We start from the raw sequence: 26,242 nt of genomic DNA, 5'->3' as shown, positions 1-26,242 counted from the left end.
GGTTTGTTAATTTTAGAATTTTTTATTTTTGAGATTTCTTAACTAATGTGTTGATGAGTGTGGTTAATTACTAAGGTACTTCTTGCTGTGAGATAGGATTAAGAGAAAGGTAAAGCAGGTTTAAAACTTTAAAAGCGTATAAAGAAAATTTTATTAAAAGTAACTAAAGAAAAAAAATAGTAAGAATCAAAACAAACTTTTTAGAACACTTCTCCCCTCACAACTTTTTCTTTTTTACTGATAATGTAAAGAAACAAAACTTAAAATTTCTAGTTAGTTTACTACCTTTAAAATAGTTTTTCTTTAGTTTACTTAGGGAGAGATGTCTCTCTTTTTAAGGTTATGGAGACTTCTCCACAAGAGGAAAAACCAGTTCTGTCATGGCTCTTAATTTTGTCACGAATAGCAGCCACCTGGGGAACCCTACTATCTGCTACCCTGTGAAGACTTTCCTATTTTTACAAGTCTTTTTACAGCTTGTTGATGGGCTATGTTGCCTTATGGGGTATTGTTTTAAAGATGCACTGTTTAAAGGTAAAAGTTCTTATTATCTAGTTTTAAAATCATCTTTATCCCTGGGAACAGAGATCTTCTTCTTCTCTTGGAAGCACAGGGCTACTTTTTTATTTTTCTCTGTTCAAACTTCTCATGGGATTACAGTTACTTTTAAGATCTGCTTATCTTAGCATGGAGGTCTTTGCTTGATATTAACTTGAACACTTTCATCTCCCTATAGTTTCATGTGTTACAGGAAAAAAAGAGTTTTTTCTCTATAGCTTACAAGAGGATTTCAGCCTTAAGATCAAGGCATCTTCTCCTTTCTCTTATCTGAGACTTAACTTTTTCTTCACTGACTTTAATGTCTTCATGTTGTTCTTTTATATGTTTGTATCTTGTTCCTTTCTTTCACTCGAGTGAAGATCAAAGCACTAAAAGAATTAACATTACACTTAAAACTTACTAATAGTCACCTAACCCACCAGTAACTTGCAGTAGAAACTGCGGCTGGGCCGTGTCAAGATTAGTTTCATAGATAGTCTTTCGTTTTTCTTTAGTCTTTAGTGTTCAATTCCAGCTGCAGAACCACTCTACACAAGCTGCAAAGATCTCTAGTCTCAGGCACTCTCTAAAGAGAGAGAACTTAACAGTAAAATCTTAACAGCTGCGTCTCTCTTCGTCTCTCCCGCCCAAGGGGCTGGTGCCATCTTTTATATCACACATTACGTATTAAATGTTTATAGTTTTTCCCCAATGCCTGTTACCTATGTTGAACAGTGACTTTCTACTCTAAACCAATCTGTGAGTGCCAACATCACCAAGAACATGAAGGATAGGAAGGAGAAAGAAGGAGGACAGGGCACACCGAAATCCCTCCATCTTAGAACTTCTGACCCCCATGTACAAAACTCAGACCCCTCTGTACAAGGCTTAAAACCCCCCTGTACAGCACTCAAAAATCCTTCCTTTCACTTTGTAACTACTTCCATTATAATATCTAAACTTTTGTGATTTCTTGTTCTTCCTGCAAGGTTGGTAAATTGTTCCATGGGTCAGATTCAAAACCACAGGGGTTTCCGGCTGCCTGCCAGGGTCTCAGAGGCTTCTGCCCTGGACCCGGAACATCCAAGAGTGTCTGAGGGACACCTTGGGTTCTAACAGACAAGAGCATCACAGTACTTCTCTCTACATGGAAATGAGTAAGATCTTCTGACATTTTCCACTGTGATTTATTTTTAGTGCTGGCCTGTGCTAGGAAGTCAATTCAACTGCACTTGTCTGCATACACAAGAGGAGCATGTATTCTGTGCACACCCATACAACACTGCCTATTTATCTCCTTTTAAAGGAAGTGACACAGCACTTCAAGGGTTTGTGCAATGAAGATTTAGCACGACTATTTTGAAATTGTATTCCTCTCACACAACAAAGGAGGTAAACCAAAGAAGTGAGGATAGATGCTTAGGAGAAAGTTCTGCTTACCAAAACTGCAGTTCTGCTTACCAAAACAGTCTCGCCCAGCTCCTGAGTTCTGCCTGGCAACAGAACTTGGGCAAGAAGATGTAGAAAATCCCACCCTACTCCTTCGAGTAAAGTAATTTAGAAAGAGGGGACGGGTAGCTAGTTGCTGTAGGACATTATTAACCATGAACAATTTCAAATTCTTCCAGAGATATAGAGGGGAGCTGAAGGGAGGTGATGTTCATTGCCCTGTAGGATCTGTGGAGCTACATCACTGCTGTGAGGCACCAGTGTGACCAGGAATGTGTCTGGGATAGCTGGAGCAGCCTAGGAGCCAGGTACAGGAGACAAAGACATGGCAGAGAAGTGATTGACAAGTCTGCCATGAAGAGTCCTAGCCTTGTTCTTGGCAGCCCAAGCACCAAGGTGAGGGCCCTGGAGTGGCCCTGGGACAGCCTCAGTGCTGGCAGTGAGGCTGTGAGCCAGTGCAAACAGGGACAGTGGCACTGTCTGGTGGCACAGGGGACAGCCTGGAGCACAGAGAGAAGCATTCCCCTTTTCTGAGGAAAAGACAGAAATGTTAATCCTTGTAGGGGATCTACAACTAAATTCAAAAGCAGAGAATTGTGGGTACTGGAGAATCTTTCTCCCTTTTCTAACATTTGGGAGGAGTCTTAATTCCAGCACTACTATTACAGATTAAGTACCACAACAGTCAGAACTGTGTCTCAGTTGTAAAACCAACTGACAAAGCAGAACATTCTGTAGTTTCATCTTCTTTCCACAGAGGACATTTCTGTATCTACACCACACCAAAGTTTCTGTACCACCAATAAACTTGGCATCAAGAGAGTCTTACTCATAAATTGGGTCTTCATTGATTTCACTTTATTAAAGCAACGTTGCTGCTACATTCTGTCTTCAGTCATGGGGGAGTGTCAGAAGAACCTGAGCATTGGGGAAATTTGGTAGCTGTATTTGACAAATGAGGATAAACTGGAATTATTACAGTGAATAATTGCAGGTATGACAACGATGAAGAAAAGGTGAGGGAAATGCAATTTTATCCTCAAATATACTTCAATTAATTTTTAAAATATCCTGATAGTTTGCATATTATGTGCATGTTTAGACTGTAAACTATAACTCTAATTTAAACTTCTTGTTTTGCGTGCTTTTGTTATTTGCCTTTTCAAGGATTACTTTTTTCCAGAATTCTACCTTCTTTTCTTTCAACTTTCTGTCTTTCTTTTGTTGTAGATTTATCTGCAAGTATTCTTCATTAAGATTGTAAGATGGCCATTCAACCAGACCCTCTCCATTAGGATTTCTGTAAGCAAGAGGAAAGAAGAGTGAGTGCCCATTTCAGTCACAGGGGAATTCAATCACACAAGTTAAGACTGAATCAATAAACCAGCCAATTCCCCATGGAGTCAGTGCAAAGCAGCAATATCTGTCATGAATTTTATGATTCTTACCCATTTCGAGCAAAGTTAGCCCAGTACTTCATTAGAGTTCTGCTGAGGGTCTTCTCTTCCTCTGTAACTTCACCTGAAAGACAAAATACAGAATTGTTACTCTGTGTGGCAGAAATCAAGATATTGCTACTACAGCAGCACCATTTCTGTGTGTGAATATGCTGTAACAGTTTGGCAATTGCAACAGAAACACACCACTGGCCAACATCACTACTACAGCAAGCATCAGGGGATTTCAGCACTCCTCGTGAATGACTTGCATCATCACCCCACTGCAGAAATCAGGGAATTTGGGAACAATGAAATAAGGTGATGTGCCTGTAACCTTCCAGGAAATCAGAGCAGGACAAAAAAACCCCATGTGTCCTGCATCCCAGTACAACTCCAGGAATGGGCCACATGGCTTTGTTTCCTGGATCCCATTCTAGTTTTGTGGGACTGAAATTCTCCCTATTATTCAGAGCATGACTAGGCAAAGATTTCTTCATTCTCACACAAGATGGTGCATTCCATTTCTCAGCACTTCAAGAGCATTTCTTTAAATACAGTTACACATAAGCTCACTGTATCACTAGGTGAGAATTATTTCAGTTCCTGTGTGTTTTTCATTATAAATGCATCTCAATACACTAAGAAAAATGTTTGGTATCTTAAAGCCCTTGATAAATTCAGGCAAAGAGGAAAAGAGTTGTTCAGTGTTTCCTAGGCCAAAGGTATGTAAGAAAAAAAAAAAACAAAAAACAAACAAACAAACAAAAAAAACCCAACCAAAAAAACCAAACCAAAACAAAAAAACCCCAACAACAAAAAAAAACCACAAAAAACCACCAAAAAACACACACAAAAAAAACCAACCAAACAAAAAAATTAAAAAAAAACCACCACAAAACCAAAAAACAAACAAACAAACAAAAAACCAAAAAAAAGAACCCGAAAAAAAAGCAAAAGAAAAAGGCTCTGGTGGTAACAGGTTAACAAAGGGCTTTGCAACATAGTTGGATAGCTCCAAAGTTCAATGAAGTAAAAGGAAATACTTTCACTTATGTTGGCTTTGACCAGACTATGAACTACAGTGCAAATCACAAAAATAAAAGCAGAAAAAAAATAGTGAATTCACTTAAAATAAGCAGAATTTTTGTGTCTCTGTCAAAATAAGAACTGTTCCTAATCTGTTCCACAGGAAAGAAAATACTTCATGTTGAGTATTACTGTCTTAGGCACATGTAAGTAAAAGACATTGCTGGATTAATAATGTTCCTTAGGAAGTGGCATCATGTTTCTTAACTGTTCAGTGATTGGCAGATTCATTGGGAATATAACAATGTGGGATTCTGCCAGAAGGAATTTCCAGAATCCCATGGAAATTTTGGGAGTACACCCTTAATCCTCCCTCAGTGGACTTATTCCATTTGAATAAATGCTCAAGTATTAATTGAATTGTGAGGCAAAACAGACCTAACCATTAGATCTTCACACAGAAAATGAAACACTGGAATTCCAAGCCTTGCTCTGAACACAGCTGGAATCACTTCCTGCAAAAGAAACCAAGTCCCCCATTCTCTGGAGCCTGACAGCCCATGGGATTTTCTGAGAGGAGGAGACACTGGCCTAAACTCCTCAGGAAAAGTAGAGATCCTGGATTTCCTCTTCCCAAGCACTCTGGAAGTTTAATTGACCTTTCCTTCAATTTCATTTTCAGCCAAAACCATTTGGCAAATCCATGCAGAGTGCTGGGATAATGACAGTGAATTTTCTAGCAAATATCCTGTTTGCTGAATTGCTGACAAGATGTGGAACTGACTGTGCTTCAGACCAAGCAAACTGTGAAGGAGAGAAGATGGAGAAGATGGTTAAATGCATTAAACCAATTCTGCCAGGAGAAAGGGTTATGGCTTGGTCTCACTGCCAATATATGCACCTTAATCTGATGAAAATTAATAAAACAGTGAATAGAAAAATGCCAGGGTTACAGGTCTCATTCATGAGTGAATGGTGTCTGTTCCTTACTGCGGAGCTGGATGTCCCCAGCCAGAAATGGCCCCCCAAAGACAAAACCAACTTCATCCCCATGGTCAGCCTTCACATAGTCGGGTTTGCTATCCCAGTATGCACTGGCCCGGTGCTGGAACTCGAAGAAGTATGTAGGAGCTCCAGACTCTGCAAGACATAACATATAGGGAGTTACAGGAGAGATACATAAACTTCAGCTGTCATCAGCTGTTCAAAATACAACTTTAAAAAATAAGCTTTTTACTGGGCACATTTCTAGTGTAATTGTTACATTTAAATATGTACTTTTACTTTTAATGCAAAATTAAGAACTCAGCACTTGCACAAAAACAAAAAATTGGAAGATCCACCCTAAGATAATGTACAGAAAACAAAATATCAATTTATTTCCACTTTTGAGTATCATGGCATGGCTTGTCTACACCTACACACCAGAAAATTTACAGACCACAGAGCTGCTGACTTCCCAAGTAGCCATGGGCCAAAGGACAAAGGTTGCTTTGATATGTTTTAATTTTTAAGCCTGTATATTTCAGTTAGCAAATATTTACCTGTGTTATCATGCTCTGCTCTCAATATATTGTGATTATGAGCACACTTACACAGAGATTAGGGACTGTACACAACCCTGCAGACCTGTATCATTCCTCATGTTCCCAGTGGGAATCTCAAGAAGGGTTGCCTACATATGACAGGATTTGTGTCTGCATCATTTGACCCAGCCTGCAGCAGGAGGTTTGAGTGTCCCCACTGCTGTTGATCAGCTTACCCCTGTGATAATTCAGTGCTTTAATGGCTGGCATGACAATTGCCATGTCCCCCAGCAGGTCCAGGAATCCATCCCGAAGCTCTGCAGGGTCCTCTGTGTCTCCCAGATATTCATCTAAGATCATGGGCAGAAAATCTGAGGGTAAATCCTAAGAGACAAGAAACAAACAGACAAACAACCACTGTCTGAATTAGTAGCTAAAATTGCCATTTTTAAACTTCAGAGATTCTGCAAAGACACAAATGTCGAGAACAGCACCCATGTTGATGGGAAACAAAACCTATTCATGCTTTTTGTAGGGAAAAAATACCATACAAACCAACTACCTCAGGTGAAATTTGCACCAAATTTATATGGGTTAAAACTCTACAGGAATAAGTGTAGATCCAGCAATTTCTCCTGACAATATCTTCAGCTTCTGTTTTCATCAGAAGAGAGATGGGAATCACAAAAGTAAATTTTCTCAGTCCTTGAAAGATTTATGGACCATTAGACAAGAGGACAAAACCAATGGGATCTCCAAACACAGTGTAAATTTTCAGGGTTAGAATTTGCTGCTTGAAAGATGAACCTCAAAACTAGAAGTGCAAAGTAACTACTTTAAAAGCTACATTTAATGTAAACATACTGAAAAATACACCTTGAAACTCCCTAAGCAGGAGATTAACCATGAGAAACCTTAACATTAGGGAAGCTATTGCAGTAATCCCACAAATATGTAAGACAAAAGTATTGTTTGAGGTCTAGAATGAAAAAAGTATTTTCCCAAATCCCAGGCCCGACTCAATCCTATTTCTGTGTAATTCCATACACCCTGGTCCTGTCAACTTTGCTGGGATTATCCCCAAAGCCTACCATGACCTCAGCCCTCAGTAACACTATAACTCGAGCAGTGAGACCCAAATCTGTTCCATACATGAAAAAGAAAATTCACTTCTGAAATGAGATTAGTGCAGCAGTACTTACAATCATTGGTAGAAAAACCTCTACAGTTGAGGCAATTGATTTTCTATCTCCTATTTCCCTCAAACTTGTCATTTTTGATGTCTGTACAGTGGAAAAAAAAAACAACAATGTTATTAGCATTAGTTATTAGCATACCTTTCAATGTCTCCATTATTTTAAACACTGAAACTACATCATTCCATTAATTCTTACTACTGGTGTTTATTTTTAAAGCATCATATCATATGCAGAAGTGCAGCACAATGCAGCAGCTGTCTTGAAAAGCTTGTATTTATTGAAGTAAATGTTGTCTTGGTGAAGGTTTCTACATAAAGCACTCCTAATACATAGTTTATCCTTAAATCAACTTGTTAGACTAGAAAACATGAGAGCAGAATTGAAACACAAATCTGCTTCTGTCTCATAGGCTTATGTTCATTCTGTTGGGGGAGATCTTAAAAGTCATTGGCAGTCTGTCTCTAGTCCAATTGTTTGAGCCCTTTGAAATAAGGATAATGCGGTGTTCTTCCTCTTTTAAAATGTTCTCCCTCTCTTTAATGCTCTTTTACAGCATTACATAAAACAACTCTTCTGTCTGCAAAATAAATTCAAACAGATTTCATTTTGCATCGTTCTTCTGGGACTTACAACCAGAGACAGTTGCTTCATAGATTCAGAACAAATGCTTGGTACTACACAAAGGAACCTGAATATTTACAAAATAAAAGAAAGGGACAAGAAAGGAGAGGACACAAATCCATCTCCTGCAGTTTTTGTGCTCCGAGAGCATTTTCTCATGTTTTAGAGTTACCCATTGAGTTCTCACGAGAAAGGAGAATGGGCTGGACACCTGCATTGTCCCCTCACTCTGCCCCAGATGAGATTTTCAAATGAAAGCTCTTTCTGCAGGGTGGTAATGATACCAAGGGGAAGCTGGTCTAGGTGATCAGTGGCACATTTTTAAGCACACTGTGTATCAACCCTGACTACTGAGCTTTGTGGGGGAAAGGATTGGCTTTATTTGCCTTTCAGTAATAAGTCCTTGATTGTTGCATTCTTTTTCCTCTCTCTGCCTGGATAAGGGATTAAAATTGTAGGATAAGAAAACACTCTACAAAACTGATGTTCCAACTGATGTGTCCATGCGGTTTAACCTGCAGGATGAAGCCTCTCTCACCCTCTTGTGATCCAGTGGTTCTGGGTCACTGCAGAGCCATGATGCAAGCAATGTTTACCTTGTATGTATTTCCAACAATGCAAAGACTTGTCCTATCACTTAACACAAACATTAGAAACACACTAAAAATAAAGAATAGACATTAAATCACCGATCTAATATTCCAGCCAAATTCATTGTTGGTGACTCCTATCATGAACGGGACTGCACTGAATTCTTTTCCAGCCAATATCTCTTCAGGTGGCTTATGAAGAAACACTCCATCCAAAACTAAGGGTAGAAATGAGATTTCCTGAAGGAAGAGAGGAAAGAAAAAAAAGATCAAATTAGTTGTTAATAGTAATTCCAATTTTTCCTTCAAATCATGTAAGATCTCCACATTAATTGTCCTAGTTGCAAAAAAGGGCTTTAAGAAATTCAAGTATCTACAGCCACTGTAACATAAATTTAGTTTGGCACAGGACTATAAAATGCAGGCCTGGCTGGGTCAAGGTGTAGAGGAATGTAATGGGTTCCTGATCCTGTGCTGTTCTGACATGAAAGCATAGGGATGCTCAGACCTTGCTCACACCTTCACAGGTTCTGTGGGACTGCCAAACTTCCAGAAAGAACTGATGTGTGAAATTACTTCAACATTTAGGGAGTATTTTGACAAAAGATAAGAAAAATCAACTTTGGAACGGACCATCAATGAACTCTGATCAGAGGCTGAGCTAAAGTTTTGCAAGTGAGCCATTAAAAAGTTCTGTTGCCATGTTACCTACCTTGCTTTTAAGGACTATGTGCTCTGCTTCCTGCTTCCTCAAGCAGTTCAGCAGGGAGAGGGAACTGCTTGTCTCACACTTGAAGATACTGGCAATTTTCTGAAAATTATCAACAAAGACAAGCACTGTTATAAAATCATTATAAATGCTGCTGTTAATAGCTTGTTAGTGGCAGATTTAAGTGAGCTTGATAGATCTTTGAGTATTTTATTTTACTAGAAATGCTACAGTTTGATCACAAAGTGAAATCATTCTGGTGTACTTCACTTTTTTGCTGTATTTCCACTCACTCACTGTCTTTTCAAACTTTGCTGTAGAGATAATACAAGCTTGTAGCATAAACCAAATGAGGAAAGAAAACTCAGAAACATTTACATTACTTCTATCTGCCATCACAGAAAAAGATATTAAAAGGCACTTACAGAAAGTGATTTTATTTTAAGTTTGGTGGTTTTTTGTTGTTTTATATTTAACTAATTTACTTCACATAAAGGCCCTCCCTAAAAGACTGTAGGTCAATAAAAAACTGAATTCTTCTTCTGGAGTCTTGTTAAATTTTCCATAATAAATGCCACAGTTACTGTGTAGAGTACAGTGGATATAAAAACGGACATTTGCCTAGCTTGGCATTTGTGTGACTGAAAATGCCTTTGTCAGCCCACAGCTGTTACAATCATACAGCTGTCCAATCTATTTCTAACACCAAACAGACCAAAATTAAACAGGTGTGCTGCAACAATAAACTGGATCAACTTTGTTGCACAGTTTACAATGACATTTTCCCCTTTTCTTTTTTAAACAAATTATCACATAGAAGTATCCCTTAGATATCCTTATATATTCTTTATCCTTCAGTATCCTTTATATATCCTAGATAGATATTTAGCATCCTTCTATCCATAGAAAAAGCCTTTTTTAGGCTATAAAGACTTTAAAATGCAAAAAAGATGAGCTTACCTCAAGATCTGTTGAAAGATGTAAATTTTTCCTGGGGGGAATTAGAATTCCACTCTCTGATATTGCTTTATGAAAGAGACCCTTAGATAAAGGAGATAACACCTGCCAAGAAGGGAAGAACAAAATTATTTATTCTACATTAACATCCTTACCTTACAACTTTATGCTAGTTATAGTCTAGTAACTCCTGGATTCAGTTGGGAATTACACATCTTTATTTGCTAAATCTCCACATTTAGCCCAATGTGCTGTTAAACTTACTGTCAAAAACCAGATTAAGCATGAAATTTTCCTTTAATTAAGTTTTTAAAGACTTTTATTTTTATCTACTATATACCTACATGTGCAAAAACAGAGCAAGATCCTGCAGATATCCCAAAGAGAGTGACAGATGCTGGGTCCCCACCAAAGTGCTCAATATTTCCTTGGACCCACCGCAGAGCAGCGACTTGATCCAGGTACGCCCAGTTCCCGCGGGCGTGCTCGTCACCAGTGCTGAAAGGAAAGCAGCAGAGCCACCCCTCAGCAGCAGTGACAGTAGCACAACAGAGGCCATCTCAGCAATCTGTGTTTGGTGCAAAGTGACCTACAGCCCCTCATGGTCACCTCAGCCCCTGACTCCCTCCACTCTCTGCTCACCCCAGCTCAGGTAGATCCCTGGCCTTTGCTCTACCTGAGTTTTTGCTTTACACAGCAGAGGATGGAAGCAAAGGCCAGAAAAAAATTTCCTGTCCAGCACCAAATAAGCCCAGCTATGATCTGATAGCAGGCTGCAATCACATGACCATGCAGATGGAATGTACAGACATTTCTTGGTGTTCTGAAGTCCTAATGTCGGTGAATTTTGTACATTTAAACTACTCTAACAGTGGGAAGCTTATATAGAAGTTCAGCACATTTGGCAAACAGAACTACCCATGCTTTAAACATGACAGCAAGTACTTTGTAAAAAGTGAAATAGGTGTTCTTACTTGAAGTATCCAAGGAGTCCCAGTCTGTACTGAATTAATACCACCACAACATTCTCGTAGGCAGACAGTGCAGAGCCATCATACCGAGCAGCACCACCAAATATAAAATTGCCTCCATGGATCCACACCATTACCTTGGAAACAAAAGGGTGAGACACGCCTTTATGCACTGGTTTGCAGATTTCACTTGAAAAAGGAAAACAACGTCAGAGAATTAGGAACACCAAATCACTGAAGCACGATGGCTGCTGAATTTCAGATTGGTGGTCTTGGAATTTTACATGCTAATATTATTTCATCACATTTTCAAAAGCAATTAACTCTCTTAGGAGCAATCTTTACTTGCAAGCTTTATAAAACACAAGCTTGTTCGATGGTTTACATACAGGTAACTTGTCCTTCTTGCTTGAGCCAGCAGGGCTGTAAACACTGAGATACAAACAGTCCTCAGAAGTTTGGAATGCAAGGTGCTTTTCTTTAAAGTTTTTTTCTGCTGTTTTCAACAGGGACAGATCTTGAGGACAGCTTCACCATAAAAACAACAAAAAAAGCACAATTATTAGTACTAAACCTGCAACAGCATCAAGGTAACAAGGGTAGAGAAAACACACTTCTTTTGCCCCCGGCTGAATCCCCACAGGGTGCTTGAATTTTGTGTTATCTATATTCAGTGAGAGGTGCAGCCTGTAAAAGCACATCTCCACACCTGTACTAGAAATACTCCAGTACTGGCAGTGTATCCACCACCAAATATCAACTCCTGAGCAGAAGCAGGCACCCCAATGAACACAACTCTGACCAGCACAGGCAGGTTCTGGCCACAAATGAACTGCTCTCACAGCGGTGGGTAAGAAGTTGCATCTCTCACACCAGTCCAGGGTTCAGGTGGTTCAGGTGGAGAAAACCTCAAGGATCCAAGAGGGGCTTTTGCAAAAGGAATTCCAAGGAAAACGTTTACAAGCTTGTCTGTGCCCTTCACGCTTGTCTGTGTTCCTTTGAGCCGTCCGAATGCAATTGTCACTTCTGGCTCAGCACCACTCTGTCCTAAGTAACACAAAAGATAAAAAAATAATAAATTAAATTGCATCTTCAAAATTATCTCACAGACTTTTCCATTAAGTATTTTTAACTGACTGTTTAATTCAGAACATTTCAATTTATTCCTTACAATTTTGTTCAGTTTTCATTTTGCTTTGGTGCAGTGACAGACATTCCCTGCCAAACCCTCCTGCCAGTTACACCTGGAGCCATGAAGGGCAGGATTTTGTCACCATGCAAGAGCAAATTTCAGAGCAAACAGCAAAACCATTAACGTTTCCTAAATTTATCATTCACCAAGATCTTAAAAATATTTTGTTTAGAGAATTCAGAAATGTTGCTACTTTCTACTTTTTTAAAAAAGGCAGAAAACTTTATTTTCATTAAATCATTTCCAAATCAGTAATTTTTGCATCATGAAGGCATTTTTGCAGATTGGTAACCAAAGCACAAGAGATTTACCGCCTTCGTAAAAATCACTGGAAGTTGGTGCAGTGGCTTCCCCGGCAGCAGCGACAACAAGGAGTCGCGGGGCTCACCTTCTGCTCCGCACACGAGGAACGCTACGCTACAAAACAAGGCGCAAAGCGACGCGATCGGGCTCGCAGGAGACATTTTCACCCCCGGTCGGGCTCCCGGGGACTCCTTCCGCTTTTATGCGGAACAGAAGGGGACAAAGGTCCCAGCGAGGACACTCAGGGCACGGAGCGCGGCTGAACTGCGAGTGTGACCTGCAGGGAACGCCTCCAGAGCGCCAAATGCAAACAGGAGACGGACACAGCCCGAGAGCCGGCACAGCCCCTGGTTATCGATACAGCCCCTGCTTATCGATACAGCCCCTGATCACCGGCACAGCCCCTGGTTATCGATACAGCCCCTGATCACCGGCACAGCCCCTGGTTATCGATACAGCCCCTGATCACCGGCACAGCCCCTGGTTATCGATACAGCCCCTGATCACCGGCACAGCCCCTGGTTATCGATACAGCCCCTGATCACCGGCACAGCCCCTGGTTATCGATACAGCCCGAGAGCCGGCACAGCCCCTGGTTATCGATACAGCCCGAGAGCCGGCACAGCCCCTGGTTATCGATACAGCCCCTGCTTATCGATACAGCCCCTGATCACCGGCACAGCCCCTGGTTATCGATACAGCCCCTGCTTATCGATACAGCCCCTGATCACCGGCACAGCCCCTGGTTATCGATACAGCCCCTGGTTATCGATACAGCCCGAGAGCCGGCACAGCCCCTGGTTATCGGCACAGCCCCTGGTTATCGATACAGCCCCTGCTTATCGATACAGCCCCTGATCACCGGCGCAGCCCCGATCGCCTCCACCTCGCGTTCCCCGGTCCCAGCAAGGGCCCAGTCGCAGCTCATTCACCGGCTGTCAGCGAAAACAGGGCAAGTCTGAACAGACTCCAGAGCTTAAATACCGTACAGTTCTCTAAAACCCCCTTAAAACAACAAAAGTATCACCAAAACACCACGACGAGCAAAACAAAGCAACAAAAACTCCTAATCCGCCCTCCGCCCCGCAACAACCGGGACGAGAGATTACAAGTAACTAAGAAGTAACAATAGAAAAAGAAGAAAACCGAATCAAAATAGTTAATACTTTAATACCTTAATCCCCTTTTAGAGGGGTGTATGAAGCCAAAGCATGTCATTGCTACACTCTGCCACTCCAGGTTAAATTTGCGTGGGGTTCTTTTGTTTGACTTTTCAAAGCAGGGAACAGATGACATAAACAACTTGCATCGGAGCATCCTTGGCAGCGCAGGCCCAGCCCGGAGCCCTGGCGGGCACCGCGCCGCCGACTCCATTGGCGTCCAGCCGGCTGCTCCGTCCGATCCGGGCTCCGGGGAAGCCCAGCAGCCCCGCCCGGCTCCGGGGAAGCCCAGCAGCCCGCCCCGCTCCGGGACGCGCCCGCGGAGCCGGGCACTCCCCGGGCACTCCCCGGGCTCGCCCCGCTCCCGCCCCGCTCCCGCCCCGTGCGGCGCCGATCGCGCTCCGGGCTGGTTCCGGTTCCGGTGCCGGTGCCGTTGCCGGTGCCGCCATGGTGGGCCCGGGCGCGGGCGCGGCTCCGCTGGAGAACGCAAATCCCCTCATCTACCGCCGCTCCGGGGAGCGCCCCGTGACCGCCCGCGAGGAGGACGACGAGCTGCCCGACCCCATCGACGACCGGGAGATCTTCGATATCCTGCGGGAGCGGCGGGCGGGGCCGGGCCGGGCAGGGCGGGGCGGGCCGGGGCGGGCAGCGCCGCTTTCCTTAACCCGCACATCTCATCCGCTCCATCAATGACCCCGAGCACCCGCTCACCCTGGAGGAGCTGAACGTCGTCGAGCAAGTGCGAGTGAAAGTGAGATCCCGCCGGGCTGGGCTGCCTCAGCCGTCCGATAATATATAATATAATATAATATAATATAATATAATATAATATAATATAATATAATATAATATAATATAATATAATTAATATAATATCATAATATCATAATATTTGACGATATAATAAATAAATATTTTTTAAATAGATAATATTTAAAGGTATTTAGAATACTTATTCCAATAATATTAGAATTACTATAATAATTACAATATTTAATAATATTGTATAAGAAATAATTATTATAATTATATATAATCAAATTCAATTATAATACTACCACAATATAATATTTTAATATAATATTTAATATATTTAACACCACATTCATATATTAATAATTTATACCATTTAAATCGCTCTCTAGTATTTTTTGGTATTTAACTATATTTGTAGCAGCACCTGAGCCTAGCAGTGGCGCTTGGCTCAGGTGCTGGGGGTGCCCCGCAGGTGAACGACGCCGAGAGCACGGTGTCGGTGGAGTTCACGCCCACCATCCCGCACTGCAGCATGGCCACCCTCATCGGCCTCTCCATCAAGGTCAAGCTGCTCCGCTCGCTGCCCGAGAGGTTCAAGGTGAGGAGTCAAAGCAAAAGAGCAGGGCTGTGTTTGGAAACATTAAAAAAAAAAAAAAAAGGCTAAGCAGCTTGCAGTGAAAAATAAGTGGAGTTTTTCTATTTTTCGTGGGAGGGACGCTGCAGGAAGCAGAGAGGGCAGTGGGTGATACCGGCACGCAGCTCGGGGGGTTGCCGAGGTCCTGGTGCTGTTGTCGTGGGCCAGGGGCTTCTGAGGCAGTCACTGCTCTGCTGCACTGCACGAGAGGAGCTCTCACCCTTGTCTGAAGCAGGTTTAAGCATGTGCAAATGCAGAATACTCTGCAGTTGTAGACTTCTGTTTTATTCTGTTATATAGAGTAACTGATAGTGGCAAGAATGTCCTTTCTCTCTTCTTTTTGTTACTATTTCATTTTTATTAGTTTGAACTTAATCTTCCAATGTTTTGTTGAGCTCATCCTCTGTTTGTTTTGTGCTGCTTTTTCAGCTGGATGTTCATATAACGCCAGGAACACATGCCTCTGAGCACGCAGGTAAGGCTTTTGGTCCTCTCTTGTGTGGTCTTCATACTTGTTTTAATCTTGAAAATTAGCGAGGGGAGAGATTCCCACAGCTGCAGAGCAGCTGCTCAGCGTCTGGGACTTTCTGTGGTCAGGTTCTGGGGGCTGTTCCACAACAGGAACATGGAGTGTCACTTAGATTGTGCTGCAGTGCTCTGTGAACGTCTCCTCAGGCAGCCTGTGCTCTCAGTCACTCACTGGGGATTTGCCTGAGCACTCGGAGCAGGGGAGGAAACGGGGATTTTTTGTGTCACGCCCGTGGAGCAGCTCCTGCTGCTGAATCCCAGGCAGCTCCTGCACAGCTGCTGTGACAGAGAGGCTCTGCCCTGAGACAGCAGCTTGGGGCTGCCCTGGGCACCCACCCTGCAGCACCATGGCAACTGCATGGTGTGGCTCAGCGTGAAGACATCGAGTCCCGGTGGCCTGAGTGGTTTCTGGTGGGTTTTTTCCTGCACAGTTAATAAACAGCTCGCTGATAAAGAGCGTGTGGCAGCTGCTTTGGAAAACTCTCACCTGCTGGAAGTGGTGAATCAGTGTTTGTCTGCTCGGTCATAACTGCCTGGTGAGGAAATCACTGGTGTTCTGATCTACTAAACCAATTTTCTATATGTGTGTTGATGTTACAATTTACATAAAACTGTGAGAAAAATAAAATCACTTAAATTCTCTTGAAGAAATGTTTCTTTGCTCTTTTAAAAAACACTGTGTGGCAAGTTAGCTTACAGACAGCTACAAAAATATAATAAAAATTGGCTTTTAAATTGTATGAGACATTGCATAGGTACAATTTTCCATTAATCATTTTTTTCAACCTGTTTTTAACTGGTTTCTCACTAATAAAAATAAGGTATAAGCTGCATTTTAGAAGTGGATTTGGCACACTGCACTTCACAAGTACACCAAGGTAACTTTTAGTTAAAATCTTTACACTCCTGTGACAGTTTCAGACTGTTAATACAGTTTCACTTTCAGACATCACAAGTTGTACAAGCTGGTGTGTGCAGAATTGGAGGACATTTAGCAGTAAGTGTCCACACTTCCAAATCACATGTCTGATTTTAATTATCTTACCTTAGATTAGCCAAATGTGGAGGGCTCTTTAGACCTGTGTAAAACGTGATTTATTTTTAAATTACGCTTCATTGTGGTAGGAAATGCAGTATCTTTGAAGGAGGTGTTATTTGTGCACCTGCAATACAAGAGTCATTACCAGTTCTCACAGTGAGAACATTACCAGTTCTCACAGTGGGCATGAACAGCCCAGCAGGCTCTGCTGAAAGACTGTCCTGGCAGTGTTTGACAGCTAAAGCACAAGTTTTGCTCTAAATGCTTTGAGATTTAATGCTAAAACCCAACCTATGCTTCTGGTTTGGGAACTGTGGCATTCACTAAACTGTTGTCTTTGGCAGACATTCACAATAGAAAAACTCATTAAGAATTAATTTGAAGTTTTGTAAAGGATGTCTCTAGTCCTGGACCACACAGAAAAATAACAACCTGTTGAGAAATCCTGTTGGGTATTTTGGTACATGCACCCATTGCAATGTTGTCTTCTTTGCCATCAGTTATCTGGAAAATAAGAAATACACTTTCTAAAAATACAGGTTGTGCTCACCAGTTTGATGGCAGTGCTTTGTACTCCAGTAGCATTTTCCCTGGGAGGGTCTCAGGTGCTGTTTGAAAAGGGTGAAGCTTATGGCCATTGTGGAAAGCTCAGCCTAGCAGTCCAGCCAGTGCTCCAAGTGTGACATCCAAAGTCACACAGCAAAGCAGGAGGGGAACAAAGCCAGACCTTCCCAGTTGAGAGCTGAGCCTCCCTGTCTGCACAGGCTGCAGAAAGCCAACTCTGCTCATTTGGCTCAGCAGCCTTTGAATGGGCAGCACTGCTGGGATGTATGAATGAAACTGCAACTAAAGACAGTATTTATGTAATATTAATATTGGGCAAGGAACAGAACAACCTAGCTTTGCTCTGCCTCTCTTATTGAATCACTGAACTGATTAGTTCTGACATTGCCAGCATTTGCACCACAGATGAAACTCCAGGCATGGTAATGCATGCAGGCACCTCCCAGGCACCACGCTTGGGTGGTTTGATTTTGTTTTCTGTTTTTTAGTGGCTTTTTACAAAGAAAATAAACTTTGCCTCCAGATTTTGGGGAAGAAAGAAATGCAAGTATGTGCCAAGGGGAAAACAGGAGGATGACTAAGCTGCCAACAGATTGCTTCAACCTGCACTCCAAACAGACAAGGGATCAGTAAATGGTGCTTTGCTGAAGCTCTCTGCTTGGCTTTCATCACTATATAATACTAGTGTTAAATAATTTATTGGGATGTTGGCACTTGCCTTATGAAGCACACTGCACAGCAGCCCTGGGGATGCACTTTGGACCGTTTACCTTCTCAGAGAAGCAGCAGAATGTGTTTGATGGTTTACATTTATAGTTAATAGTTGAGGGATGACTTTTCTGTAAGAGGAATCTGCTGTGGGTTTTCAAAGCAGAGGTCTGACTTCGGCTATTTAGGGATGGAGAATCTGATTACTTCAGATCTGGTGTGTTTGTTTTAAGTGATGTGGATGTTGTATTTATGATAGAACCAACCACAGTGGCTTTGCTGAAGGCCCAGGCCCTCCAGTCCAGGCTCCCTCAGCTCTGTACTTGCTGATAATGTACCACCAGTTCTGGTGGAAACCTTCCATCCTGCTTTTGGAGATCATTAGCTGGTTCCTATTGCATGGAGACAAAGTGGGAGAAGAAAACACTAATTTATAAGAAATAATTCTTTTCAAATGTTTATTATTCCAGAATGCCACCCCTAAATTTAGCCTCTGGAATTCTTTGTAATAGGACACATTCCATGAGAAACTATGACCCTTTGGAGCAGCTGTGTTGAATACAGCCTCATTAAGTCCAGGAAAAATGCCAGGAGCAGACATCTGCTTTGCATTCCTGAGCTCTGGGCAGAGTCTTCCAGGGGTGGCTGGATGGCATTCCCCAGTGCCAGTGGGCATTCCCCAGTGCCAGTGTGTCCCAGGGCAGCTGGATGGCATTCCCCAGTGCCAGTGGGCATTCCCCAGTGCCAGTGTGTCCCAGGGGTGGCTGGATGGCATTCCCCAGTGTCAGTGTGTCCCAGGGCAGCTGGATGGCATTCCCCAGTGCCAGTGTGTCCCAGGGCAGCTGGATGGCATTCCCTAGTGCCAGTGTGTCCCAGGACAGCTGTCTGTGCTGTTCCTGCTCTGGAGGGTGTTTGAGCCCACAGGCTGAGCCCTCTGCTGCCCCACTGCTCCCACCGTGTCCCTGCTGGTGCCAGCGTCTGAACCTGCTGCAGCCCCTGCCTCCCCAGCTTCAGCAGTGGCAGGGAAGCAGCTCAGCAGCTTTGTGTCCAAAGATGCAGCTGAACTGTCCATGGAAGAGCTTCACCCTTGCATGGCATTACTCCTTTTGGCCCTGGGGTGGAGCAGTGTGTGCCACGCACTGGAAATGTTAATTAATAAAAGCTATTTCAGTATTCTGGCCATGCTCAAGAGTGATGTATCTGCGTCAGTAGAGGGCTTTGATAAAGATCTCTCTCTGGAGCTTTGATTTATAAACTCTGTGTTTTACAAAATTTTTTACAGCTATTAAAAGCATTTCCCTTTGGCCTGTCAAGCTGAGAACTGGACCGCTTTCCCTTCCTTTACCAAAATGCACTGTTTGGCATAAATACAGACTGAAGAAGTGGCAGAGTCAACGTTTTTCCATAGGCAAAAGAAAAGTTTGTAGTAAAATCTCTCTGATGTTACTAAGTAACAGCAAAGAGAACCAAAGTAGGGAAAGTTGAGGTGGGTTTGAGTTTGCCGGTCTCACAGCCATTTGACAGCAACATTTAATAGCACACAAAATTTTCATTCCACAAAATGCTAAATATACAGGGCACTTTTACAAAAATACAAATAGCAGAGAGCCCTCGTTTTGTCCAACCCACTGCAGTATCTGCAGAAGACATTCTGTCACGCTCTGAGACCTTTTTACTTATCTCTTATTATCAATTCACACATTTATTATATGTCCTACCTCTAAAGAGCTTTTGCATTCTGCTGCACACAAGTTCTCTCCATTCCTTAACTTCTCTTTCGTGGATCTAGGGAACAGCACTGTCTGCAGTGATGAAGACATCCTGATTCTTAGGATGGATGAAACCCTGCTCTCCCAGTTTAATCCTACCACTGCTCAGGGTCTCTTACCAGCTGTCTCATCAGTTTGGTGCCTTGCAGCACCTCATGGCAGCACTTGCACCCTTCATTCAGCAAGGTTCTTGAGCAGGAGCTAAGACAGACTCTGCTTCCTGCTGTGGCTCAGCTTCCAGAGCAGGACAGGAGGGAGAGAACAGGCCAGAAGGTAATTTCCACTAAATCAGTGGGAAAAATATGACCTGGGAATGAGGAGCAGCTGCTGCCAGGGACCTTTGGGAAGAGAGAGAGAAGTGGCAGGGATGTGCCCCACCTCCCTGTGCTGCCACTGCCCTCACACGGGGCTCTGTCCTTCTGATGGCAGGGAAGATGTGAGCTCCCATCCCCTCGTGCCGAGCAGCTCCCCGCCCTCTGCTTTCCTCCTTCCCTGCAGGCTGCCTGCCTGGAGGGGAGGCTCCTGGCACAGCCCCAGCCCCGTGCCCTCCCTGGCTGGGCTGTGGCACATCGCGGAGTGCCCCGTGCTGCTGCAGGGCATCGCTGCCCCACCGCGCGCGGGTCACGCGCGGCAGGAGGGTCAGGACAGCCCCTAGCCCCAGAAACCCCGTGCTTTGGGTTGACAAAGAGCCCACTGGCCAGCTCCAAGTGCAGTGGCCAAAGGGTTTGGGCACAGCTGTGTCCCTGCTGAGCCGAGCAGAACCTGAGTGACTGGCGAGGCATCACTGCCAAACCCTCCTGGAGCTGACCCGCCCTGTCATTTTGGTGTAACCTGGAGATGATGGTTTGTCATAGCACTTTTTCCCCTAATCTACTCAAATTAGCTCCATCTGGGTTCCCATCAGATGTGCCACATGTGGCTTTGACTGAAATAACCTCAGGAGGTAGGAGCTTGCTTAACCCTTAAAGTTTGATTTCCCCACTTTGCTAAAGGGAGAGCTGGCACATGCTCTGCCTAAGGGTTATGAAGGTATCCAAGCAGCAAAATACTTTTTATTTCCCTTGCAAAGTGGCAAATAAATCATCCACGTAATCTGAAATGCTTGCAGAGAAAAACAGTCAATGCCAACAGATTCCATTCTTTTCCCCTAACAGTTTTAATATATCAAAACTATTTTTTATTACTGAAAATCAGAAAACGGTTTCACTAACAGTACAGCCAACTTAAAAAAAAAAAAAAAGAAAAAAGAAATTGCTTTTTAGGCAGAAAGAAAATAATTAGGACTGAGTCACATAAATTGTTTCTCTTCAAATTTGTACTGATGTATTTTCATAACAACACATTTATGTACTGGGTTTTTTGAAACAGAAGTCAACATTGTAAAGAGCCTGTCAAATTCTTTAGTAATGCTTCTTACTAATGACAAAATTGACTAGGAGCCTGAAACAGGAGCTGTTGCTTAAAAAATTTCTTCCCCTTTCCACTTATCATTTTAGGTCTGATCCTGAAAACTTAAGATCTTTAACTGAGGTCATACCCTGGATTATATTTTTAACACAGAAGTGATGAAGTTTTATCACATTTATCTTTGTTTGTAAGGACAATATTGGACCATTCCTAGTAAAACAAGAGAGTGAATTTATTTTTTCAAGCAAAAGGTAAACCTTGTATCAACTTCAATTTCAGTCATATCTGCCTTCCTTTAAGTGCAAGTGTCGTTTGGGTGCACACAGTTCAGTTCATCTGTAGTTTAAGCACTCGGCTGCACAGGAGAAGCACTTGTGCACTTACCAAGTTGCACAATTAACTGGTTTTCTGCATTTTATGGCTGAATAAATAAACACTGCAGCTTAGATGCAAATTCTGTACATATCAGGTAATGCATCATATTAGATTAGCCCTTGCAATATATTCTGGGAATCCTTAAAACTGCAGGAATTTTGCTGGGAGCGTCATGAAGCCGGTGCACCTTCCTCTGACTGGAGGCTTCAGCCTCTTAATCCTGCTCGAGCCTTTCTTTCCCTGCCTGCAAAGGAATTGTGTTTTCTCTCCCGGCTGGCGCGGCTCCCTGGGCAATCCCTGCTTCGACAGGATGGGCGAGACTCAAACCGCGCCTTGGTCCAGCTGGGAAGAATGAAAGCCGGCCCACGGAGCAGGCTCTGGAATACACAAATAAAACAAGATGCCAAGGAGAGGAGAGCTGCCAAGGCTGTGATGCAATGGTCCCGATCAGCAGCAGTCGGGTCTGGATCAGGAAAAGCGCTCGCCACAGCAGCCCCGCACGGAGCCCGGGCGGCGGAGCCAGCACAGCTCGGGACGCTCCGGGACGGGATTTGTCCGGGCTTCCCGCAGCTCTCCGGGCCAGCCCAGCCTGGCAAACCCCGCTCGGCAGTGCCGCAGGCTCGCTGTGGGACGGCACGGACAGACTGAACACGCCCGGCCAGCCGAGAGCAGGGAATGTGGGCAAAAGGGGACGGGGACGGGGAAATGGGGATGGGGAAATGGGGATGGGGAAATGGGGACGGGGATGGGGAAATGGGAATGGGGGTGAGGAAATGGGGATGGGGAAATGGGGACGGGGATGGGGAAATGGGAATGGGGGTGGGGAAATGGGGATGGGGAAATGGGGACGGGGATGGGGAAATGGGAATGGGGGTGGGGAAATGGGAATGGGCAAATGGGGAGGGGGAAATGGGGACGGGGGTGGGGAAATGGGGAAATGGGAATGGGGATATGGGGACGGGGATGGGTCCCCGGCAGGTGGAGCTGCGCTCTCGGCCGGGAGCCGCAGGTTGGCAGCGGGGAGCGGGTCCCGCCCGGCCTCGCGGCTCCTGCAGGGCACGGACAGCCCCGAGGCACAGACACCGCCCGGGCACCTCTGCCGGCCCCTTTGGCCGGGCTCATCACCCTCATCCCGGGCTTTAAGGCATGATCCTGCTGGATCATATCGGTTTTTCCACTTGCACTTGACCAAATCTTCACAAGCAAAAAATCAGTGTATACCATCCACAGCAGCTCTGTCCCTACATACAGTGATGGACTGTTCTTACAACAAGATGTCTTTTCCATTCATAAAACCTTTCTTTTTCTTTTTTTTTTTTTCTTTCTTTCTTTTTTTTTTTTTTTTTTTTTTTTTTTTTTTTTTTTTTTTTTTTAACTGACACAGTTTCAGCTGAACTGAGATACAATTTATTTCAGCTGACTTGGTAATTATTGAGGCATTCCATTTTAATCTGGGTGATGGTTAATGAAATCTGCCGTAAAATCTTTTTTGGCTTTAGTCTTTGTAGAAAAACCTCACAAATATGTAATAGATATGGAGAAATAAACAGGAACAGTATAGACTGCATTGTTATTTTCTGTCACAGCTAATCAAGGGAAGCCTATACATCAACATGGCTTGATGGTGCCAGGATGACAGAGTCATTTCTCCAATGAACCATTTTCTTCTTATATGGCAAAAAAGCACTGCATCTGTATGAGATCATACAGAAAAATCCTCCTTCCTGGAAAATACTATATTCTTTTTTGTTGCCTAGCTACGTTCTGCTGTTACCTTAGAAGGCTGTAGATTCATCTGAATGATTCTGGTGGAGCTGGTGTACTTGAACAGAGGAGTGATGCAAATTTATAACCCTTGTAAAGATATGAAAGAAAGGGCTGAGTGTGAAAGAAAGGCTTTGCAGCAAAGCAATTTACTGTGTATGTCATATTCTTTTATGACATTAATTGTTGAATAAAGATCATTTCACCCCATGGCCGGGTACATGAGCAGGCAGAGACTGACTGACACACACTTGATGTTTTTAACGTGAGAGGAAACCTTTGCCTGGTTCACATTAATTACTGCTGTGAGTAAATGCAGGGGAGGGAAAAGAATGTTGAGGCCTGATTCTGATCTCATTTCCAAAGCTGTGACATGGAAAAATGCCATGAAAAGCAATGCCATGAAAAAAATGTGCTGAATTCCATTAGCAACAGAGAATGGGACGATCACTGAGTCTTTCCCTGAATACAAGCAGCTTTGATGACTTGGGAAATGAAGTGCCTAAAGCCCAAAGATTTACATTGTAATGTACCTGTCAAACAAACCTCTGACTGGAAAATCTTCATGCATGAGACGTGCAGAGATTGGGAGCTGAGCAATCACTCCCTGTCACTTTCCCAGTGTGATTGGCAGCTCAGGATGCCCGAGTGAGGTGAGGTGAGGGGAGGTGAAAGCCTCACTGAAGACTCCAGTATGCTGCTATTCCCTAAATTGTGGGGTTTGCCTCTGGGAAGATGAACAGGGAAATAAAGTTATTTCTTACCTGCTTCATTGTAACTGGTTTGGGTGTAGGATGTCGTTGATACACATCACGATTTTGCAGTTTTGTCTCTAGGACTGACAGACTTCTAGCACTGGAGTTTTGATTCAGATTTATGTAGTTAGGGCTGGCTTTCAAATTAAGATCTGCATTTGCTTTCACAAGATAACATTTTTCAAGTCTACTGCCTGTTAGCCCCTTTATATAAGAAACACACTTCATACCATTCTCTTACCTCAGTCTAGGCTTGTGCTTGCTCTCTGTATTTAATCATGAGCCTAAACACTGACCACTTAATATTTTTTGAGAGAGAGTGGTGGATAATGAAATGATATGTAATATTATTATAATAATATAATATTGATAATGAAATAATATGTAATTATTATGATTATAATAATTACATAATTTCTCAAGAATAGAATCAGAAAGAAATTTGACAATTTAAAATGGAACAAAATTAAAAAGAGAATTCTTTTCATTCTGGTATAACTCTACAATTAGAATTTTGAAGGTTTTTACCAGACTGTCTTGTAGAGCAGCAGAGACAAAGCAGGAAATGTGACATTCAAATGAAGCAGAGGTTCCTTTTACTGCTAGGATGCAAATATGGAATTTGCCAAACTCAGCACATTCCAACTGGACAAACTCTGAGTTTTTCCTGGAAGAGATGATAATATCTCTCACATCCAAATTCCCACACACTTTACATGGGTGATTCCACCCACCACAGGAAAAGACATCATAAATTCTGCACTGGCTTATAAAGAAGTACAAAGTTTTTCCAATTCAAATTCCTAAGTCTCTCCTGTGACTGTGAGTTTTTGTTCCTGCTTCAAGGTTTCATTTCTTGAAATGTAAGGAAAATGGGGTTTCCTCTCAAAGGAGATAAGAGCAAGCTTTGTCACCCAAAGCAGATGGGCAGCTCTGTTTGATTCTGCCCCCACAGGTCCCCACCAGGAGCCTCACGTAACATACAGAGATTCTCAGCCATGCAAATGCACATTTGGACACAGAACTGAAGGCACCTGTGTAAAAAAGATACATTAAACATTCCCCGTCCCTTTTTTCTTATCTGGTACACAGAAGAGGGCAGCACAGCTGAAGTTTCACTTGATATTGCCATAAATGCTCTAAGCTGTGTTTCTGCCCTGTGTCCTTTCTCAGCAATGCATCCATGTGGCTCTGATTGCTGGAAGCCTCTTGGGTGTTTCCTCTGAGGATCACAGGGCTGCTCCTCTTACGGGTTTTCAGTCCAGGGAGACTTTTCCTTCTCCACCTGTCATTTTCATGGAAACATCTACATTATGACAACTCTATCCAGATTTTCAGAGCTGCTAACAGGCAACTTTTGAAAACTCTGTCCTGCAGGTATATGGACAAATGTGTTCTGTGGGTTAGCAAGGGTGACTTTAGGCTGTTTTCTACCTATTAAATGCTTATCTCCTCAATAAAATAGAAGTAGGTCTGCAAAAATATTACTCAGTGCTCAACTGACAGCATAGACAGATGCTAAGAATTCTTGGGATTGACTAAGAAAGCAGAAAGCCTCATTATCTACAGTGAAAGTCCACAGGAACATATAGTTTGAATAATCCATGTTTCTAATCTGTACTTTCTGTCCCCTAATGTCTAGAAAGATGTATTTGTTAAGACAGAGAAGGGCAAGTAGGGATTCATGTTTATACATGGAGTGAGGAACTCCAGGTTCCTAAGCCACAAGAGAAAATTACTGCAGAAAGATGTAAGACCACTGCATGTGTGAAGGAGAAACGAGGGAAATCTTGTTTTCTGCTTCACCATACAGTAAATGGGGGTGGTACAGAGTATTGAAAATCTACGTGTGTTAAAAAACAATTAGAAAAAAATGCAGAAAAATCCTACATCAAGAGCCTCTGGTGGTTGTGTGTGTGGAGTTTTAATTGTGTTTATCATGCTCTTTTTGTCCATTCTTCTTTAGAGATCTCCTACAGACAGCTGCTGGAAACTGGCTATAAGTTGAGTCTGACCCAGGATGGCTCCTGTAATTTGTTATTGTAAATACACTCATTCCTCTTGCCAGGAGCTATTGCTGGCCAACAGTAAATCTTCCTTTCTCAGTTTGCTTCCTTAGCACTACATAATTCTCAGTAGGACAGACAGCCACTTACTTTGCCCACTTCCTAAACCAACCATCTGTAAATTCAGAAACCTTTTCATGGTCTCTGAATTCCAGATATTTCTCATGGAGGGACGCTGAAATCCCCACCAAGGAG

At 43.0% G+C, this 26,242-nt stretch overlaps 2 protein-coding genes across 3 annotated transcripts; one reads left to right on the top strand and one right to left on the bottom strand.

The window, feature by feature from the left end:
- Nucleotides 1-2,825: 2,825 nt before the first annotated feature.
- On the bottom strand, nucleotides 2,826-12,907 carry CES2 (carboxylesterase 2). 2 transcript variants are annotated; one of them, XM_053987440.1, is made up of 13 exons: nucleotides 12,608-12,907; nucleotides 11,870-12,074; nucleotides 11,417-11,555; nucleotides 11,031-11,164; nucleotides 10,401-10,554; nucleotides 10,060-10,161; nucleotides 9,103-9,201; nucleotides 8,490-8,630; nucleotides 7,183-7,263; nucleotides 6,217-6,364; nucleotides 5,445-5,594; nucleotides 3,438-3,510; nucleotides 2,826-3,289 (listed from the first exon to the last, which is right to left on the bottom strand). In XM_053987440.1, exons 1-13 carry the CDS (start codon nucleotides 12,681-12,683, stop codon nucleotides 3,100-3,102), a joined length of 1,692 nt encoding a protein of 563 aa, XP_053843415.1. In that variant the 5' UTR covers nucleotides 12,684-12,907; the 3' UTR covers nucleotides 2,826-3,099. The 2 variants fall into 2 exon arrangements, with proteins under 2 accessions (XP_053843415.1, XP_053843416.1); XM_053987441.1 differs by lacking the exon at nucleotides 12,608-12,907 and having other exon boundaries at nucleotides 11,830-11,976.
- Nucleotides 12,908-14,069: 1,162 nt separating this feature from the next.
- Nucleotides 14,070-16,251, top strand: CIAO2B (cytosolic iron-sulfur assembly component 2B). The gene is made up of 5 exons (XM_053987391.1): nucleotides 14,070-14,268; nucleotides 14,354-14,433; nucleotides 14,911-15,036; nucleotides 15,502-15,547; nucleotides 16,032-16,251. Exons 1-5 carry the CDS (start codon nucleotides 14,130-14,132, stop codon nucleotides 16,127-16,129), a joined length of 489 nt encoding a protein of 162 aa, XP_053843366.1. The 5' UTR covers nucleotides 14,070-14,129; the 3' UTR covers nucleotides 16,130-16,251.
- The last annotated feature ends 9,991 nt before the right edge of the window (nucleotides 16,252-26,242 follow it).

This window comes from Vidua macroura, chromosome 11 (assembly GCF_024509145.1).
Source record: "Vidua macroura isolate BioBank_ID:100142 chromosome 11, ASM2450914v1, whole genome shotgun sequence".
Lineage (NCBI taxonomy): Eukaryota > Metazoa > Chordata > Aves > Passeriformes > Viduidae > Vidua > Vidua macroura.
The sequence above is the reverse complement of the archived record's forward strand: the minus strand, read 5'-3'. Positions and strand labels throughout refer to the sequence as shown.

What these genes read in the sequence shown, in the direction of transcription:
- CES2 (XM_053987440.1), bottom strand. Translation starts at nt 12,683, where the DNA reads ATGTCTCCTGCGAGCCCGATCGCGTCGCTTTGCGCCTTGTTTTGTAGC. An exon ending in ACATAGTCCTTAAAAGCAAG is followed by an intron (nt 8,631 to 9,102) that starts GTAGGTAACATG and finishes CTCTTCCTTCAG; the next exon opens with GAAATCTCATTTCTACCCTT. An exon ending in TGGGGACATCCAGCTCCGCA is followed by an intron (nt 3,511 to 5,444) that starts GTAAGGAACAGA and finishes TTTGTCTTTCAG; the next exon opens with GTGAAGTTACAGAGGAAGAG.
- CIAO2B (XM_053987391.1), top strand. Translation starts at nt 14,130, where the DNA reads ATGGTGGGCCCGGGCGCGGGCGCGGCTCCGCTGGAGAACGCAAATCCC. An exon ending in CGCTGCCCGAGAGGTTCAAG is followed by an intron (nt 15,037 to 15,501) that starts GTGAGGAGTCAA and finishes CTGCTTTTTCAG; the next exon opens with CTGGATGTTCATATAACGCC. An exon ending in ACATGCCTCTGAGCACGCAG is followed by an intron (nt 15,548 to 16,031) that starts GTAAGGCTTTTG and finishes TTTCCTGCACAG; the next exon opens with TTAATAAACAGCTCGCTGAT.